The sequence below is a fragment of the Lathyrus oleraceus genome, chromosome 6, assembly GCF_024323335.1.
Source record: "Lathyrus oleraceus cultivar Zhongwan6 chromosome 6, CAAS_Psat_ZW6_1.0, whole genome shotgun sequence".
NCBI classification, from domain to species: domain Eukaryota; kingdom Viridiplantae; phylum Streptophyta; class Magnoliopsida; order Fabales; family Fabaceae; genus Lathyrus; species Lathyrus oleraceus.
This window is the reverse complement of record NC_066584.1, coordinates 472,740,465-472,760,952: the sequence shown is the minus strand read 5'-3', so window position 1 is coordinate 472,760,952 and position 20,488 is coordinate 472,740,465. Positions and strand designations below refer to the sequence as shown.

The following is a 20,488-nucleotide window of genomic DNA, read 5'->3' as shown; positions in this document are numbered from 1 at the left end:
AGAGATACGCAAACCTGTTTGCCAATTCAAGGTTGAAGGGATTGACCACTTGTGGTATCGGAATAAGTTAGGCAGCGGGAATTGGACGGCGATGACTTCGGTGCAGATGGGCTGCCTTCAGGGTTTCTTTACTCTGAATTCTCCGGGTAGGCAGGGTTCCTATGCCAAAGTTTCTATCCGTCCTTCTCTGTTCTCTCTCTTTCTTTTTCCTCAAGGTTTTGTTCCAAGGAAACCTCATAGTGTTTTGCTTCTCTTCCTTCTTTCTCCAGTAAATCTCCCAGTGTAAACTCCAAGTCCCACTCCCCTACTGAAACTTCAGTATTTATAGACTAATTTCGTGGGTAATGGGCTTGGAATGAGGGAGACCCAAGTCCAAAATAATTTGTTATATTTTATTTATTTATTTATTTTAATTATTTAATTAATTAATTAATTAATTAATTAATTAAAAAAAAAAATTCTCTTTTTTTTTCTTTCTTTTTTTTTCTTTTTTTTTTCGTTTTTTTTTCGTTTTTTTTTTCGGAAAAATGATGGGTAATTTTTGGGGTATGACAATATTAAAATATAATGGATTGCTGACATGGATCCAAATAGTATATGTCATGTCACTGATGAATTGATACATAAGCAAAATTGGATAAAGGACCATGCAAATCTAAACGCTATCAAAATTAAGGGACCAAAATAACTGGTTTTGTAATAGGGGGACCAATTGTTTAAAACCCTCAAACTAGAGGGTCCAAAAGTGCATTTAAGCCTTTTTTATTGAATATACTTCTTATTTATTGTTTATCACAAATTTAATTTTTAGAAAATGGAGGATACATTAGAAGTGTAAATAATTTACACTGTCAATTAATGATAATCATAAATACTAACAAGTCAAATTGAATTTCTTAAATTATTCGTATGACACGACAGAGTAATATATTCTCATTGAATGATAGTATAAAACTTTTTTACATTGTCATTGCATTTTCATTAAACTCTCTGTTTTATTTTGATTATCTTGTTTTATTCATTTTAATAATCTTTATAATATATTACCTATTCCGTCATCAACTCATTTATAAAGGTCGCAAAATGGTCTGACCTATTCGGTATGTCGAGTTTGCTAATAATTTTTATTTTGGAGTGGGTTAGAATTTTAGATATACTTTCTAGCCTTAAATAATATGTTTGTCCGTGTAAGTTTGTGTGTTTTGGGTTTTAGTGCCTAAACCTTTTTTTCTGGAAAATAATTCATTAATGTTAAATCTTTTTGCCTTTAGTCCTTAAAATCAAAACTCGCAAGAAAATCTGCATGGTTCCTATGGATTTTCCTTCGAATTTCCCTGTAGATTAAAATCTGCAGGTTTCCTGCAGATTTTCCTTTGAATTTTCCTGCGGATTTTCACTTTAGGGATTAAAACCAAAATAATTTTAACATTCAAGAATTATTTTTAAGAAAAAACGGTTTAGGGACTAAAACATGCTAACTTGCAGGGACATAAAGACTATTTAAGCATACTTTCTAATATATTTGTTTCACTTTGTTCTATTTTTTTCCGAGTTTTTATGGACGCAGATATTAATATAATATTTTGAAATTTTAAGCTTTAAAAGTGTAATACTCACGGGTCCACTGCCCCACCTTAATTTTTTTTTAAAGCGGACCAAAATTTTAGGCTCACACCCTCAATTACGTCAACCTCGTCCCGCTCTGTTTTCTTGCGTACTTTTGCGACTACGACCATTGACATGATTTTTTTACGTGTAATACCTCAGTGGTAGTCTCGCCTTCAATTTTTTATAGAACAGACCAAAGTTTTAGATATGCACCCTCAACCGTGTCAGTCTTGTCTCATCCTTTTTTTTCCAGAATTTTGTGTGGTAGACTTAAAAAGGGGTGGGATGCATGTTTACATTTATAATATAAATTTGTATTAAAACAAATTATTCATTTTAATTGTTTTCTTGTAATATTAATTATATTTCCAATTATATTTTTTAATTAATATTTTTTATATCAATATATTTCAAAATATTAATTAGTGTTAACAATTTATTAATTTTTATCACTCTGAATTGAATATATTTCACTTTATGACAATTTTGAATCTATAAATACTTATAAGAATATTTTAGTAAAAATATTTTTTCTTTTGTTAATATATGTGAAAAGTTCAAATGCACCATCACTGTGAAACAGAGGGAGTAATATATAATATTACATTGTATCGGTATAATTTTGTTGGGCCCTAAGAACAAACATTATATGTAAGGAAGGAAAAAAATACTAGTAAAAGGTGAGTGGCCCTATGATGCCATTAGTCGCATGAAATGGGCCATGGGCCCTCATGGGTCTCAATAATAGCCCACTGGTTGGACTTAGTACACCTGAATTCATTTCCACTCTCCGCTTTCCCCGGAGACGTGAGAAATGATATGTCCATCACAACAGATTAAAAAATAGGGTCAAGAAGGATAATTTCTTTCTCCGTAAGTGAAAGAAGGATAACTCCCTTCCTCTTCATGTCTCTGGTAAAGGAGTCGCGCTATACGCTCTTTAGCTTAGAGCAAAGAAACCTCTCTAAATACCTCAATCTTAGGGCTAAATAAGGATCAAATCATTTTCACCCAGAACCGCATATACAAAGATTTTCATCACTATGCGGCAGCTAACTCTAACATTATTTACAACCCTAAAAATAACAGACAACCTTCCAAATATATGGCTACCTTCATTATACTTTTTTAGCGAGTACAATTGGTGTCTACCTTAGGCTCTAGTAGGGGTGGCAAAACGGGCCCGGCCCGCTGGGCATGCCCGTTTTGCCCGCACTTTAGTGCGGGGCGGGCCAAGGATTTAGGCCCTCACCCTCTAATGTGTCCACCCCGCCCCGCCCCGTTTTTTACGAAGGCTTTTGCGGGCACGTGCATTTACATAAATTTTTACATTTTTAGGCTTAAAGAGTGCAGTGCCAGCGGGCTTTCCCCGCCCCGCCCTCACTTTTTTGCGGGGCGGACCTAAGTTTTAGGCCCACATCCTCAACTATGACCGCCCCTCCCCGCCCCATTTTTTTGCGGGCTTTTGCGGGGCGGGCCTAAACGGGGCAGGCATGCCCGTTTGCCACCCCTAAGTAAAATTGACATGAGCCACCTTTGTATTCGACGATTAACTTGTTGTGTGCCTTTTTAATCCCCTTCAAATATGGTGAACAGGAGAGCATAAGTATATTTCAAAACAACATCAAAACTAGTTGCATTAAGTTCAACGGTATAATCACGACCAATTCCACTTCGATCATTATCACTAACATCACGAAGGATCGAACGATGTGAATTAGCATAACAATAAACAAAAAGCATGCATAGAAACAAACACATAATCAAATTCATCCCAGACATTAAAATCATAACGGGTCACGAGGGTGTGAAAACTAGGATTTTATGGTGAAGAGAGTAAAGTACTTGTTGATGTTTATTTTGTTTTGATAATTATTAAATATTTTGATTTTTATGATAGATTTTGGGGTTTGGTTGATGTAATGAAAATTGGTTTGATGGGGCGAAGGGTTAGGTATTTGAAAAGATGAATGAAGCAGAGAAGAGGGGGTTTGCATTATGGACAGTAGAACTAGCCACACGATCCTCAAAAGTAAAAAATGTTTTACTGAAATAAATCATACAAAAGGTGTAATAAATACAATATCAGGTCATATAGATTTAATTGAAGGAAAGTGTAATATTTTGTTCATATTACCAAATAGGACAAAGTTTGTCATTAATAATGATTTATACTTTCCAAAATCAAAGATAAATTTGTTGAGTTTTAATGACATATATCATCAAAGGTATGATACTGAAACTACAACTGAAGGTAATATGAAATACATTAATAATGTTGCTAATGTTTTGGGAAAGAAGAAAACTTTAGAAAAATTACCAAAATTTTCTTATGGATTACATTATACATATATACATGAAATGGGAAGTAATTTAGTAGTAAAATAAGATCACAAAAATGTGACTTTATGGGATGACCGTTTAGGTCAGCCTGTTTCAACAATGATGTGTAAAATTGTTGAAAGTATTCATGGTCATCCATCGAAAGGTTTAAAACTTATAAAAGAAGATAGACCATGTGAAGCTTACTCTTTTGGCAAACTAATAGCAAAGCATTTACCATGAAAGATTCAGACAGAATCACCTACACTTCTTAAAAGAATTCAAGGTGATATATGTGGACGTATCCATCCACCGTCAAGAGCATTTTGGTACTTTATGGTATTAATTTATGCATCCAGTAAATGGTCATATGTATGCTTACTATCAAGTCGTGATATGACATTTGCATGACGAAACAAAATTTCCAACACTACGGGAAAAAAAATTAAAAAATGAGATAACATGGTATATACCTCATTTATTACATTTGGATCCATATAATAAATAATGGGAAGAAAATGTAAAAAAATAACACACTTACAAGATTTAGCAAATCAACTGTTTGATTCATTTAATGATTTAAAAATAGTAACAAAGTCACATGTACCTGTTATAAATGTCCAAACTCAGATTGAGATTTCAAATCTAAATGATGTAGCTAGAATATCTAAGGCACACTTGAAACATGACCAACCTATGGGATCCAAAGAAAAAATCTCCAAAAGAAGAAACAATATAAAAGGTAAGTATGATTGAAAGTGATCTTGAAAAGTCAGTAGATAATAATAAATTGATGACTAAAAAACATACACTTGAAGAAACACAAGATAATGATAATGTGATAATTGATAATGGAGTTGAAAACAATAACGATCTCAAGATTTCAATCAATTATGTTAATGCGGGAACTTTATGGATTCAAAAAGGTATGAAATAGATGGAATATTTTCATTATCCATTACATGTGAAATTATGAATTAAAATGATGATCCCGAACCGAGAACTATGAATGAATGTCAAATTATACATGATTGGAAAAATTGGAAGGATGCAATAGATATTGAGTTAAAATTTCTTACAAATAGAAAAGTATTCGGTCCTATTGGGGCTATACCAAAAAGATGTGAAACCGATTGAGTATAAGTGAATCTTTGTAAGAAAATGAAATGAGAAAATTGAGATTGTCAAATCCAAAGCTCGTCTTGTTGCACAAGTTTTTTACATAAGACCAGGAATTGATTATGAGGTAACCTATTCTTTTGTTATGGATGCCATTACTCTTCGTTATTTAATTAGTTTATCAGTATTTAACAATCTTGATATGTATTTTATGAATGTTGTTACCACTTAATGTATTGACCACTTGATATTGATATATACATGAAAAATCCCAGAAGGATTTAAAATGTTCGAGATATCAAAACCTAAAGAAATGTGTGCAATTAAGTTGCAAAGATCATTGTATGGGTTAAAGTAATTCAGACGCATGTGATGTAATGGACTTAGTAGATATTTGCTTAAAGAAGACTATGGGAATAATCCTATTTGCCTTTGTTTTCTTATAAGAAAAATAATATTCAATTTAGTAATAATTACTATATATGTTGATTTGAATATCATTGGAACTAATAGAGAAATCAAGGAAGCAAAAGATTACTTAAAGAAAGAATTTGAAATGAAAGATTTGGGAAAAATAAGGTTCTACCTTGATTTACAGATTAAGTATACTAAAAATGGTATATTAGTACATCAATTAAATTATACTTAAAGGGTATTGAAAATGTTTAACATGGACAAAACAAACCCTTTGAGTACTCTAATGATGGGTAGAACACTTAATGTTGAAAATGATCCATTTGGACCTAAGGAAGGTGATGAAGAAGATCTTGACTCTAAAGTACCATACCTCAGTGCCATTGGGATACTCATGTACCCTGATAAATGTACAAGACCTGATATAGCTTTTGCAGTGAACTTACTAGCAAAATTAAGTTTATGTCATGCAAAAAGAGATTGAAAAGGTATAAAACATATATTTCGATATCTCTGAGGTACATATAATCTTAATTTGTTTTATTCTAACAATACAAAACCAATTTTGCTTGGTTATGCAGACACAAGATATTTGTCAAATTCACACAATGCCAAATCATAAACTGGATATATATTTACATATGGTAACACTACAATATCATGGAGATCTCAAAAGCAAATATTTGTAACAACTTCTTCAAATTATGCTGAAGTAATTACCCATCATGAAGCAATCAAATATTGTAGATTCTTACAACCGGTTGTTGGTGTAAGCCCTAGAGGCCAATACTTTTGGTACTCGTATCGAATTATTTATTAATAATAAAAGGATTTTTCTTTATCATGTTTGTTTAATAAAGTCCCCAGAATAGATAGTCCGTTTAATGTATCAAGTGTGACTTAATCATGAGATCATATTAAACATAAGGACACTATTCTTAAAGTATCCGTAGTCGAGCTTTATTGTGAAGTGAGATAACATTAAAGCATTAAGACTATTATGTATATAGACTGATGATCACATCTCATGGATCATGGATAAAGAGTTATCAAGTCTTAAACATAGGTATGAATATTAAGAGTAATATTTATACTGGATTGACCCGTTATGAGAATACTATATAGAATGTTATGCAAAGTGTCATAAGTTATTCTCATGGTGATAATGGTGTATACCACCTTTCGACCTAAAACCACTATGGATCCTAGATGTAGAGTCGAGTGTCTTATTGCTGATCAAACGTTGTCCGTAATTGGATGACCATAAGTACAGTTGATGGGTACTCCACGAAGCATGCTAAGGGACATGAGTGACCTAGATGGAATTTGCCCATCCTGCGTAACAGGATAAATGTCTATGGGTCCAATATTGAAGTGGACAAGGATGACATGGTCTATGCCTTATGTTCAATATAGACATAAGGGCAAAAGGGTAATTGTACACATAAATATTATCACATAAGGATTTGTCAGATCACATGACATTTTCGCGTCTTAGGTAGCAGTGATGTGTTGCTAGATACCACTCACTGTTTATTATGTTAAATACATGATTTAATATAATTATCAATGTCGCGAAAACCTACAGGGTCACACACAAAAGGACGGATTGATGAGAGATAAAGTAACTAAGGAATACCGTAATATACGGTGCACTTAAGTGAATTGTAGAACATCGTAAGGTACAATGTGCTTAAGTAGAATACGAAATATGGTAAGGTACCACACGCTTAAGTGATATTGGCATATTATAAGATATGGGCCACATACACTTGAATGAGCTTTTTAGCTTGCAACCCACACAAGTGGTTCTATAAATAGAACCCTTGTGTAGAAGCATTTGTGCAGTTGCAATTTCGTTTCTCTCTCTCTCTCACTCAAAGCCTTCATTCGTAGCAGCTAGCACTGAGATTGAAGGAATCCGTTTGTGTGGACTGAGTAGAGACGTTGTCATTGTTCAACGTTCGTGATCGCTCCGTAGATCTGCATCAAAGGTTACAATCGCCACAAGAGGTAACGATTCTATCACTGATCATGCCCATTCGTAAGAATCACTAAAGGAGAAATTTTAAATTCCGCTGCGTTTTGGATCGCCCTTCTCCTTCACCGGTAACTCGACATATCCAAGGAGTGTATAGTTTACCAATTGATAATAATCCAACAATTTTGTATAAAGACAATGTTCCACGTGTTACCCAGTTGAAAGAAGGTTACATCAAAAGTGTAAGAATCAAACATATCCCTCTAAAGTTCTTTTCATTCACACAAGAACTCGAAAGAAACAAAGAGGTTGATATGCAATATATTCGTTCGAGTGATAATGTTGCAAATGTCTTCACAAAGACACTATATACACCAGTGTCCAAGAATCATATAAAAAATATTAGAATGCGCCACCTACGAGATCTTTGAAGAATAACTAAATGTGTTATGTTGAGGGAGAATAATGTTAACTCTTTTTTCCTTATTAATATTTTTATCCCAATGCATTTTTTCTAATGAAGTTTTTAATGAGGTAACATATGTTCCGATAAGATTCTCTTCGACAAGACTTCAATTGAGCATCGCGATAGATATTTCAAAGGGGAGTGTTATAATAAATAAAAAAATTATTTATTAATATTTCGAAATATCCATCTTAATGTCAAACTTAAAATAATAATGTCTAGGGGTGTACACGAGTTGGGTTGGATCGAGTTTGATCTAATCCGTTACCCAACCCGTTCAAACTTCAAAGGGTTGAATTCTTCGTCCAATCCCCAATTTTATTGTCAAAACATACCCGAACATACCCGTTCATTTATGGATTGAGTTGGGTTGGGTTAACAGGTTATGTTTCAAATAAAACATATTTTTTTTATGATTCTTTTTGTCGGTTTAAAAAAGCTCTAACATAACTCAATACAATCATACTCATTTATAACACTCAAATTTAATGAAATACATCATATAATATCTAAAAGAATTCACTAAAATGATTCAACACTTGATAATAGTATAAAATTAAACAAAACACATCAATAATCTAATAATATTATTGGTGGAGAAAAATGATTAGAAACAATATCTAATCTTAGAATTACATAAATTAATTGATTTAGTAGTATTATTGGTGAAGAATAAATCTTTTTGGAAAAATTTATGGTTATTAGTTACATATTAATTTTATATTTTTATTTAAAATAATAATAAAAACAATAAAATATGACTAAAGCCATATCAATAGGTTGAGTCAACTGCTTGCAAAACTCAACCCCTATACCCAAATAAAAAAAGTATACGAGTTGTTATAAGCTGAGTTAAATATACCCGTAAATAAATGAGTTCAGATAATTTATAGATTGATTCAGTTTGGATCAATAGATTCGTGAGTCGACCCGCACCCATGAACATCCATAATATTGTCAATTATTATAGATGTGTAATATGACAAATTTGAAATAGTAATACCAATTATTACACTAGTGTAAATAATTATATTTTTGTTAGTATAAATATCCCCATTTGATTCATGTATATACACACTAATTTTTTTTAAAAAGATATAAATGATACTACCTCCCTCTTTTTTTATTATAAGTAGGTTTAAAAAAGATTTTATACCACAATATAACTCGTTTTATAATATCAATAAATAATTAATGTTATTTTTCTTATTATAATTTTAAATATTTATTATTCTATCTCTTTTCAATTATGTTAACTTATCTTTTCAATAATTTTAATAAATGATAATTTTGTAAAATCCTTCGCCATTTTTCTTTTTTATATCATAATTATTATATTTCTTAATACATGTGAAAAATAAAAAATGAATTATAATAAAAAACAGATGAAATACTATCTTACTTTATTTTAATTCGAATGAATGAAAAAAATTAATTTTGAATATTTCTTATTAATGATATAAGCTGTTCATTTAGAGAGAGAGAGAGAGGAGAGAGAGAGAGAGAGGAGAGAGAGAGAGAGAGAGAGAGAGAGAGAAGAGAGAGAGAGAGAGAGAGAGAGGAGAGAGAGAGAGAGGAGAGAGAGAGAGAAGAGAGAGAGAGAGGAGTAGAGAGAGAGAGAGAGAGAGAGATCGAGAGAGATCGAGAGAGAGGAGAGAGAGGAGAGAGAGAGAGAGAGAGGAGAGAGAGAGAGAGAGAGAGAGAGAGAGAGGAGAGAGGAGAGAGAGAGAGAGAGAGAGAGAGAGAGAGAGAGAGAGAGGAGAAGAAGAGAGAGAGAGAGAAGAGAGAGAGAGAGAGTAGAGAGAGACGAGAGAGAGAGAGAGAGAGAGAGAGTAGAGAGAGAGAGAGAGAAGAGAGAGAGAGAGAGAGAGAGAAGAGAGAGAGAGAGAGAGAGAGAGAGAAGAGAGAGAGAGAGATCGAGAGAGCGAGAGCTAGGAGAGAGAGAGAGAGAGAGATATTTTAATTAATATAGAAAACAATTTTATATACTTATTTCTTAATCTTATTACAACCAACGACTTCTTTTTAAAAGGTGAGAGTATTTTGAAAATGAAACAAGGATAGAAATGGAATATGCCTTATTAACAACCCAAATATTCGTTTAAGACCCTCCCTTATCCACGTATTTCGATCTCATCTTCAAATCAAAACACGGAACATTCCAGTTTCACCGCTTCGAAACCCTTTCATTTCCCCCAAATTTCAAACCCTAACATCGAAAATCTGCACGCGATCTTTCCAAAGCGTCAACAAACCAATCAATCTTCATCTTCTTTCTCTTCGGTACTTCAATCCTTCTCTCCTATTTCCAAATTTTCTCTGATTTCTCTCATCTCAACACAGTACTTTCACTTTCTAATCTTGTTTTCTTCACTGATTTTTGTTCTCGTTGTAATTATTCGTTACTGATTTTATCTAATTATCATTTCTTGTCATGAATTGTTTCAAAATTTTCTTAATCTTCCGTTGTTTTTATCTTACAGGGATATTCGCTTGTCAAAGACGGAAAACTAGGGTTCTAGCTTCGATTTTTTGTCAAATTGGAATTATTGAACATTGTTCATCATGAAGTTCCTAGAGTGTGCTCCTCTTGACCGGTAGTTGTATTTTCGAGCGAGTTTGAATTGAATTGTGTGATTTTGTTGCATAATTTCCGTACATGATAAGTTGGTAAAAACATTTTTCAGGATTAATGATTTCTTGAGTAATTTGAATCTGGGAGAAAGTACTATCAAAGGATGCCTTGAAGCTTATAGTTGTAAGTAGGAATTGGTGGCTTAAAAGGAGTTTGTTTCTAGATTTAATTGGGGGTAGTGCTTAACAAATATAGTGGTCTTTCTTTAGGTAAACATTCTGGAGCAGATAAAAAACTCTCTATCAGTCTGGGTAATGAGGTAAGCCGGAGTTTGCATCCTGATAAAATGTTGAGGTGGATGAAGCTGATTTAGCAAGTGTTAAAACTTAAAAAAGTATAGTTAGTTAAGGATTTTTTCTGGGTAAACAAATTCACCATGTTTTATACTTTGCTGTTTATCTGTTCATGCCATACGACATGGTTTTGGATATTCAATATATTTCCATTTTGCTGTTGTCAATTGATGTATTATTTATTGAACTTCTTCAATTTCAGATTCTTGATTATCTTGGAAAATCATCTGATAATGATTCTTCCTCGCCGGAAGAATCCTTAATAACTAGAACCAGGTAGCAATTACCGTTACTACGTTGATAGGTTAAACAAAACGAAAATTTTCACCGAGACTTCTTTTATGTAATTTTACTATGTTCTTTTCAGCCGGAAGACATTGGTTTACCTGATTCTTGCCCTCTATCACATGTATCCAGATTATGACTTCAGGTACCTTAGTATCTTATGATGTATCAAAGATTGTTCAAATGATTAAAACTTAAAAAGAAGGATTATGGGTAATGCTATTGTCAGCTTAAACGGCGACCTGGCAACCCGCTATATAATCCTTTTTTATTTTATTGGAAGTGTTGTCAAAAAGGCCTGACAGACAGTTAACAACTGTTGCTCTTGAAGCTGAGAGTTCAAGTCTCTCCATTTCCCAAATCTTATCGTGGTCAATTAAGTGGTTTAACATATTTACTTTTACTTTGTGTTTCTGCTGTTACATCCTTTTCTGTTTCCTATAATACCATACGCGTATAATGGTTTTTAGTGCAGTTAAAGCTCACCAGTATTTCACAGAGGAATCATGGGACAGTTTTAAGCAAATTTTTGACGCTTACATGTTTGAAGCCTCAAAGGTGCTACTATTTACTATTGTCTATGTGTAGTTATAAATTTTCTTTTTAAGTATATGCTGGCGTTTGATGCGCCGGAGTCTTATCAGCATCTTGGATGGTAGGACATGATGCTTGCTTGGGTTAAAATCTGTGGGTCTTTTTTATTTAAGATTCCCATATTTTGTAATACCTCTTAGAGTCCTAAGCATGTTTGGCAACAGTGTTGTTGTTTTCTGCATTCAATAGTTTATGCTACTCTCAATATCTAAAAATACTTGTAAGGTATAGGTGCACAAGGAATAGGGATAATTTCATTAAGGCTATGTTTGGATATCATGAAATGAGCGGAGCATAATGGAATGGAGCGGAATAGAATGAAGCGGAGTGAAATGGAGCAGAGTGGAATGAATATTTCATTCCATCTTTTGGGTGTTTTAGGATGGAACAAGACAAATTCTTCATTCCACCTCGGAGAGGAAGAAGACATACGATGGTAAGTGATGGAATGGAATGAAATCCATACCACTCCATTTTGCTCCACTCCATCTGATTTTAACTGATTCAAACAAAGGAATATCGCTCCTTTCCATCTCATTCCATCAATCCAAACATAGACTAAGGGCATAATACCATGATGCTCATATTTAACTAGTACATCACTGTTATTGTATCATAATAAGGAAACAAAGAGAAATAAAGAGGTCATCTATGTACTTCAAGCCATTCTAGTATATGATAATGATATCACGAGATACTACGAATTAACACTTGAGTTAACATAAAATGTCCCAGCAAAACATGACTGAATAGTCAACCCAAGGATTCTAGATATATCAAAGGAATGAGTGTTGTTGGGGGGATAAAAGTTGGCATGAATCATCGTTAGGCTGAAGAGGTTGTTGGAATGTTTGATGACAGGACAAAGTCGAGTGGTACTATTGCATACTTAACATGCAAATGCAAGAACAAACAGATACCTAAGCCAACTGAAAAAAACCCAACTGATTAAATAGTAAGTGCACACTTGATTTGAAGAGTCCAAACCAAACATGGCAATGCGCAGCCCAAGGGAGCCAAACAGCTAGGGAAGAAGATGAGCATGAGAATCTAAGTAAGGTTGAATCTGGCAGGAGACACAAAGGAAAGAAAGTGGGACCACAGTGTGAGGGAAGTGGGCTTCTTCACATAAGGAGGGTTGAACTTGCACAAACACCCCGCTCCCGTTTTTATGTAAACACTAACCTTCCTTATTTTTCTCAGTGACCGATTCCCCCTTTTCCTCTAACACTGTTAATACCAACATTCACGCATGAGGATAAAGGTTTGCCACTCACTTAGTTTGCACATAATAAGATTGGTTATCAATTAGGAACTATTCCCGGATTGGGGTGCTTTGCTAGCCGGCCTGTTTTGGTCAAGTTTTGGATGTGCTGAAGGATTTTCTCTTGAGTAAGGCGTCAGAGTAGGTCAAGGAAAGGTTGGATGTTGTCAGATTCACTCCCTAGTAGATTCAGTCATGTGCTATTTTGCTTGTGTTTTGACAAGTCTGTTGAGTTTCAATCATTAGTTCTTTACAAGTTGTCAAGTGTTTTGAGGGTTGGGTTGATGAACATTCTATGTGTGGGTTTAGTTCTTGCCGAGGGATCCTGCCTTGTCCTTCCACATTAAGTAAAGTCAATGGTGACAATGGAACTCTGAACACTTTTGTTTTACATGTAAACATAAAAAAAATACTATCTAAATAAACAGTAGTGAAGAAGAGGAGAGAATATCATTTTAGGGATGTTTTAATCACATTAGTGAAACAATGTAATAGATTGAAGGGTGGCAAGGGCTTAGGGAAAATTAGAGGGGGGTGTTTGTTTTGTTTAAGAAGACTTTAGGGGGGAGGTAAGTGTAATTTGTAAAAAAAAACATTTAGAGAAAGATTAAGGTGTCGTTTAGGAATGGAAAAGTAGTTTTCAGTCACATGTGTGATCATGTAATAGTTATTTTATTGATAAACAATTTATGATATCAAAGACATACCTGATGAATATTTGTTAACAGATATATTGATAATTAAAAACATAATTAGAAAAACAATTTATGTGCACAGAAATTTTCTCATCGTTCCCTTCCATGTAAAGTTGTAAATTAATTATCAGAGTATAAATGGGCATTCATAAAAAATGTGTCAAGCCCCCCACCCCCAATCTGGCTTGTTTGTTAACTGTCCAGTCCAGGTTTGTTCCATAATATTCATTTTTCATTCAGCAGCATTGTTGTTTGGTCACATGCTACACTGTTACCAGAGCAGTATAGTACACCCTCAGATTACACAAGAACAACTTTGTCCTTGGACATCTAAGATTCTCATGGACTGGAAAAAAAGGCATATGACATCTGTAAAATAAACATCTTAGCTGGATGGAGGGCGCTCTGGTTCCTGATTTCTTTTTTGACATTAACCATAACTTGGAGTGGATTCTACTTATCTCGTTCTGTATCTGTCATTCTTTTGTTGGTGCAGAAATTGTTTTATGTTATTACTTGATCATAATGATTAGTTTTGCTATTGTAATTTAAGGCTCCTCTGGTTTGGATGACATGTCTATTGCAGGAATGGGTTGAAACCTTTGAGGGTGCTTCTCTGCTGGATGCCTTGTTCAAGGCCCTTGATGAGGCGAGTTTAATATAGAATATAAGTTGAGGTGATACCTAGACAGACATTTTAATGATATTTTGTGATGCAGGTGGTGACGTTATCCGACTGCGAAATTTATGGCTATTTACCTGATCCTGAGGCAGACCCGTTACCGGAGAGAGGAGCCATGTAATTTCTTTTTGACATATATGCTTAAAAAATTACCAGCACAATGTCTGTTGTAGATCATCGTAATAACCTCTTTTTTTGGTTTTCTGCAGTTGGTCCTTTAATTTCCTGTTCTACAATAGAAAGCTTAAGCGGATTGTGACATTTCGTTTAAGCAGTTTTAGGTGAGCTAATTATAATCTTCATGAAGTGTATGGAACTGCATTTTGTTTGCCTATATTCACTGTTTGAACAATGCTGTTTTTGGCAGTAACTTGATTGCTGATGGATTTTCTTTTGACGAGATACTCGATGAGTATGATGAAGAAATATTTGCTGACATGGATATATGAGTTAACATAATATATCTATTATGTTAATATGTCCATACACTCATCCTCCAATGTGCAGTTTCTGAATTGTAAGATCCTTGTGCAGTTTTTGTAATATTAAAGATAGTTTATATGCTATATCATATAGTATTTGTAGGTTTCTACTTGCAACCCGAATATGCTATATCATATAGTATTTGTAGGTTGCTACTTGCAACCCTTCATGTTTGTATGCATGCTGTAGTTCTGTACCTATCTACGTGCATGTAACTAATCGTATTCAGGACACCTCAAGTGCAATGCAATAATAATTAAGACAAACTTATTTGGCATTGGAACCATGATTATAGGGTATTAAAATACACTATTCTGTAAATTCTGTTCAATCCACCATTGTGCTTATAGAATATTTGATATGTTACACCTCATGGTCATGGTTGTGTATACAACAGGACTCTATTCAATTATTCATCAAACAAAATATCATAATCATAATTTGTCAATTTTAATGCTGGTATGCTCGTTGTGTATATGTGCATATGTGCATTGGTTTACTTAACTAAGTGGAGAAAATGAACAGCAAAGAAAATAAAGATATATATATATATATATATACTTGTCACCTTATAAACAATCAATTTGAGAACAAGAAGTGTACTTTCAGTCACCTTCTCTTTTGATATCTCTTCTCATATTATATACACAATGCAGGGGTATACAGAAATGCTAACAAAATGACTGGGTACTCCTCAAAGGCTTAGAATTCTGGGCTCCTTAAAGGCTTAGAATTTTGGGCTCCTTAAAGGCTTAGAATTTTTTTTTGAGTATATACACGAATTGATAATGAAAATTTTACCCTATACCCCTACAATTGTACCCATACCCCTACATTTAAATTTTTTTGACCAAAATGCCCTCATATAAATAGGGTATAAAAAAAAAATAAAAAAAAATAGCGAATCGGAAGACTTCTTGAAAGACTTCTAGAACACATATAATACATACCGGAACACGTGTTTTCCAAAGAGTTCCGATATGTAAAATTTGTTCACCAGAACTCTTTCAAGAAGTGTTCCGGTTTTGTAATTTTTTTTTATTGAACCGGAACTCTTTCATGAAGTGTTCCGGTTTGTTTTTTTGTGTGTTCTGGAAGTCATTCTTTAAGTCTTCCGGTTTGAGAAAAATACATACCGGAAGTCATTTTGCAAGAGTTCCGATGCGAGGGGTATGAAAGTGTAATTTCTGAAATTTTCAACTGAATGGTAAAAATGAAATGGTAAATTGGTTAAAACCAATTAAGGATAGAATGAGAATTTTCAAAATTTTGTAGGGGTATGGGGTTAACCGTAGGGGTACAAGGTAAAATTTTCATTCACAATTATTAGAAATTCACACCATTGGAAAAGTTATTATTAGAGTTGAATGCAAAAAAAAGAGTTTGTATTAGAGTTTGAATTCTGACATTCAACCTATTAATACAGTTTTGCAAGTGAAACAAAGATTTGTGGACAAAATAATATCTCTATTTAGAGTTTTTACAGGGTTCTGGTTGAAAAATGCATTGTAGGGAAAATGTGGTTTAATGTGGTTAACAGACTTAACAGGATGATGACAAAGTATATTTAAATAAGATATAACATCATTAAATAAAGAAGAAAGATTGAAAGAAACCAAAAAAAGAAAGATTATGATACTTAACTTAAAATACTCAAATGCAGAAAGATTGAAATAAAGCAAAAAGAGAAGTTTATGATACTTGACTTAAAATACTCAAACCTGAAAATGTGCTAAGTTGTCTTATTTTTTTAGAACCCATTTTGTAATTTGAGATGTTACTTTTGTACTAAGGCCAAGATTATCGTTTCAAAACTTTATACATTTTCATTTTTTTTTTGAAATCATTATGCCAAAATATTTTAAATCAAATCATAATGGAGAATTTTTTTAAAAATAATCATTTTTTTCAATTTAAATTCTCAAATAGTCAATATTTTAAATTATTTATCAAAATAATCATGTTTTAAAGAAAAAAAATTGCACCAAAGAGGAGGCGTCATTGATAATGTATACATTAAAAAATATACACTTAGGTGCTGTAGTCCCTGACGCATGTACTATCAATGTGCCAATAGGACTGAGACGCATGTACTATCAATGTGCCAATAGGATTGACACATGTACAATTGGTTTAAGGGGAGGTAGCAGCGCATGTACTATCAATGTGCCAATAGGACTGACACATGCACAATTCGTTTAAGGGGAGGCAGCAGAAGGAGTGACACATGCATGTAAATGCTTAATATTGGTTTATTGGTTTCAGTTATTTTCATGGTGAAGGTAGTAACCATGATGGTAATAAAAACCAAGATGAACAACATTGGAGTGGGTTGTTAATGCAAGAAGCAACAATGAAAAATCAATTAAAATAGAAGCATTGCTGGTTGAAAGTAAAAGTGATATTGAGACATCATTGAAGGAATTAACTAAAAGCAATTTGATATTGGTTGCTGCATGCATGCGTGCATGCAATATCAATTTTAATTTTAATTTTTTAATATTAAGTAGAAGCCATTCACATGAATTAAGTAGAATCATTAAAATATCACTTATTTTAATAAAAATGATTATTGCATGCACCACTCCTCCTCGTGCATGCCGAATATTAGTCTTTTGCATGTATATGCCATTTTTCTGACGTTTCTCCTTAAATCAATAGTATATGCGTCAGTTCTATTGACGCATTGGTAGTACACGCGTCAGGGGCTACGACGCCTAAGTATATTTTTAGTGCATATACCATTATTAATGACGCTTCAATTTTTTTTTGTTTGAAATATGATTATTTTTATAAATAATTTGAAATATTGAATATTTGAGAATTTAAATTAAAAAAAATAGTTATTTTGAAAAAAAAAATCATGATGGATTATAATTTTTTTATAATCAATTATATAGCAAAATTCGACATATAACCGACTATCTGACAAAATTCACTTAGTAATCAATTTTGCTTTTGATTATAAATTCAGTTCAAATCTTTCAAATTTTTTTTTTCTAAAATATTTTACCATAAAAGAAGTCTTAAAAAAAGACAAAATTTCAGGAAAAACACTTTCACATAATTTTAATATTGAGATAGAAACTTCTTAACTTATCAATCAATTCAATTTGTCTAAGGATTTTAATTTTTTTAATACTACAATTTACTCCTATCATGTACTTCTTCGTCCCAAAATATAAGAGAAAAAAATATACTTATTAAAAAAATAAAAACATAATAATTTGACTACGATTTTATTGAAATAAATTGCTTTGAAAGATATAAAAACAATTTTAATTTATAGTTGGTTATAGAAAAGATGAGAGAGAGAACAAATCAAATACAACTTGCATTTAATAAAACACACTTATTATGAAAAATAAAAACATAATAATTTGACTAAGATTTTATTGAAACGAATTATTTTGAAAGATGTAAAAACAATTCTAATTGGTTATGGTTATAAAAAAGACGAGAGAGACAGCAAATTAAATATAATTTGCACTTAATTTTATCTTGAAAAAGATGAAAGTTAATTTTTTTCTCTTATATTCTTAGAAGAAAAAAGTATTTTCTCTCTCTTATATTTTGGAACATTTGAAATCATTTGTGTAACAACAATTATGTGACCTCAGTTTGCTACTGGCTGAAGTAAAGCCTACTCGTGGTCAAGAGGACACTATTGGTTGGCCAAGAGGTACTTTCAACCTGTTTTGCATCAAATCTTGCTATGATCTTCTAAACCGTGCTGCAGGTTACATCGCATTGGAACCAAATACGAAGTTGATAATGAATATTTTGTGGAAGTCTAGGGTCCCATTGAAGGTTAAAGTCTTAGGTTGGAGATTGCTGCTTAAATCGATTGCCTATACGTTCAAACCTTGCAGATAGAGGCGTGATTTCAAATTCCCACGACAAGGTTTGTGTCTTTTGCTTTCATACTGTCGAAGAAGTAGATAATGTCTTTTTAACCAGTCCTAAAACTAGATTGATTTGACATAAGGTTCGGAGTTGGTTGGGAATTTCTATTCCACCAGTTTTAAATTGTGTTGAACATATGTTGACTTGGTTCTTAAAAGTAATAGGGAAATTGTCAAAATCAAATGCTTGCTTGGTTTGATTGACAACATGTTGATGTTGATGTCTTTGATGGAAAAAAAATCGTGTGATTTTCAATGATGTTGTTGCTGTCCTAAAAGAAATATATCATAGAATTATTCATTTCTCTTGGTGGTGGTTAGGTTTACCTTCTATGAACAAACCAAAGTGTAATTACTACGAATGGTACAAAAGTCCAATTGATTTTTTTTAGGAGTTGAAAACATAAGACTAATGTTGGATAGTATGGTTTGACATCCTAATGATGTTTTTTTGATAAGTCTTTAGTCAAATAAGAGTCCTAGTTTTTAGGATAGTTTGTTGAATTGATTTAGTCAAGTTTGTTTCCTTATTTCTAGCTAGAAGTGAGTTGTAGTTTGTTACTGCACGTTCATTTTGTTCCCTATTTATTTTACAGCATTTCACAAGGAATAAACAAGTCATTCCCATTACTGTTAGTTGTTTTCTATTGAATTCTTATTGCATCTAACAATCTGGTATCAGAGCGTGACTTGAGAAAGATGGGTTCAGAAGCAAACTTTGTTTCAGCGTCCATTCCAAAGTTCGACAGTGACTACGATCATTGGAGCATGGTCATGGAGAATCTTCTTCGATCCAAGGAGTACTGGGTTGTTATCGAATCGGGCTACAGCCAGCTTACAAGTATGGATGGGATGACGCCGACGCAAAAACAGAACCTATAGGAGATGAAGCTGAAGGATTTGAAAGCTAAGAATTACTTGTTTTAGTCACTTGACAAGTCAATTCTAAAAACGATTACGCAGAAGGATACATCCAAACAGCTATGGGATTCCATGAAGATGAAGTGTCAAGGTAATGTTCGAGTGAAGAGAGCTCAGCTCAATTGTCTACGCCGAGACTTTGAGGTTCTGGCAATGAAGCAGGGAGAATCGATAAATGATTACTTTGGTCGAGTAATGACGTTTGCAAATGACATGAGGAATTATGGGGAAGATGTGAGTGATGTCAAGATCGTTGAGAAGATTTTGAGAACACTTACTGATAAATGGAACTACATTGTTTGTTCCATTGAGGAAGCCAAGGACATAGATCAACTCTCTGTGGATGCCTTGCAAAGTTCTCTGCTCATTCATGAGCAAAAATTCAGAGGAGATGGAGAAGAAGAACATGCTTTGAAAGTGACTCATGAAGGCTATGGTGGAAGAGGACGAGGAAAAGCTGCTTTCAGAGGACACCGAGGACAAGGTAGAGGCAGGGGTCGTCTAAACTGGAGCAAAGATACGGATGAGTGTTATAAATGTCATAAGCTTGGACACTTTCAGTATGAGTGCCAAGCAAATTATGCAAATTTGGATGAATCAAAAGAGATGGTGCTAATGGCATATACCGATACGCTTGGTGTAACACCCCGATAAAAATAAGATAATTATTTAATTTAAGTTAATATTCTATTTATTAATTTAATTAAATAATTGGAAGTTTTGGATTATTTATTATTATTATTATTGGAATAATAATTATTGGAAAGTATATAAGTGGGAATTAAGAAAAGAGTTTCATTTTTGGTAAAAAGGGTTTTACG

General features: G+C 33.1%; 1 protein-coding gene across 1 annotated transcript; it reads left to right on the top strand.

The window, feature by feature from the left end:
• Positions 1–9,951: 9,951 nt before the first annotated feature.
• On the top strand, positions 9,952–15,118 carry LOC127098461 (uncharacterized). The gene is made up of 11 exons (XM_051037069.1): positions 9,952–10,193; positions 10,394–10,507; positions 10,598–10,668; positions 10,755–10,804; positions 11,041–11,114; positions 11,206–11,268; positions 11,594–11,681; positions 14,263–14,325; positions 14,396–14,475; positions 14,568–14,639; positions 14,726–15,118. Exons 2-11 carry the CDS (start codon positions 10,476–10,478, stop codon positions 14,805–14,807), a joined length of 675 nt encoding a protein of 224 aa, XP_050893026.1. The 5' UTR covers positions 9,952–10,193; positions 10,394–10,475; the 3' UTR covers positions 14,808–15,118.
• The last annotated feature ends 5,370 nt before the right edge of the window (positions 15,119–20,488 follow it).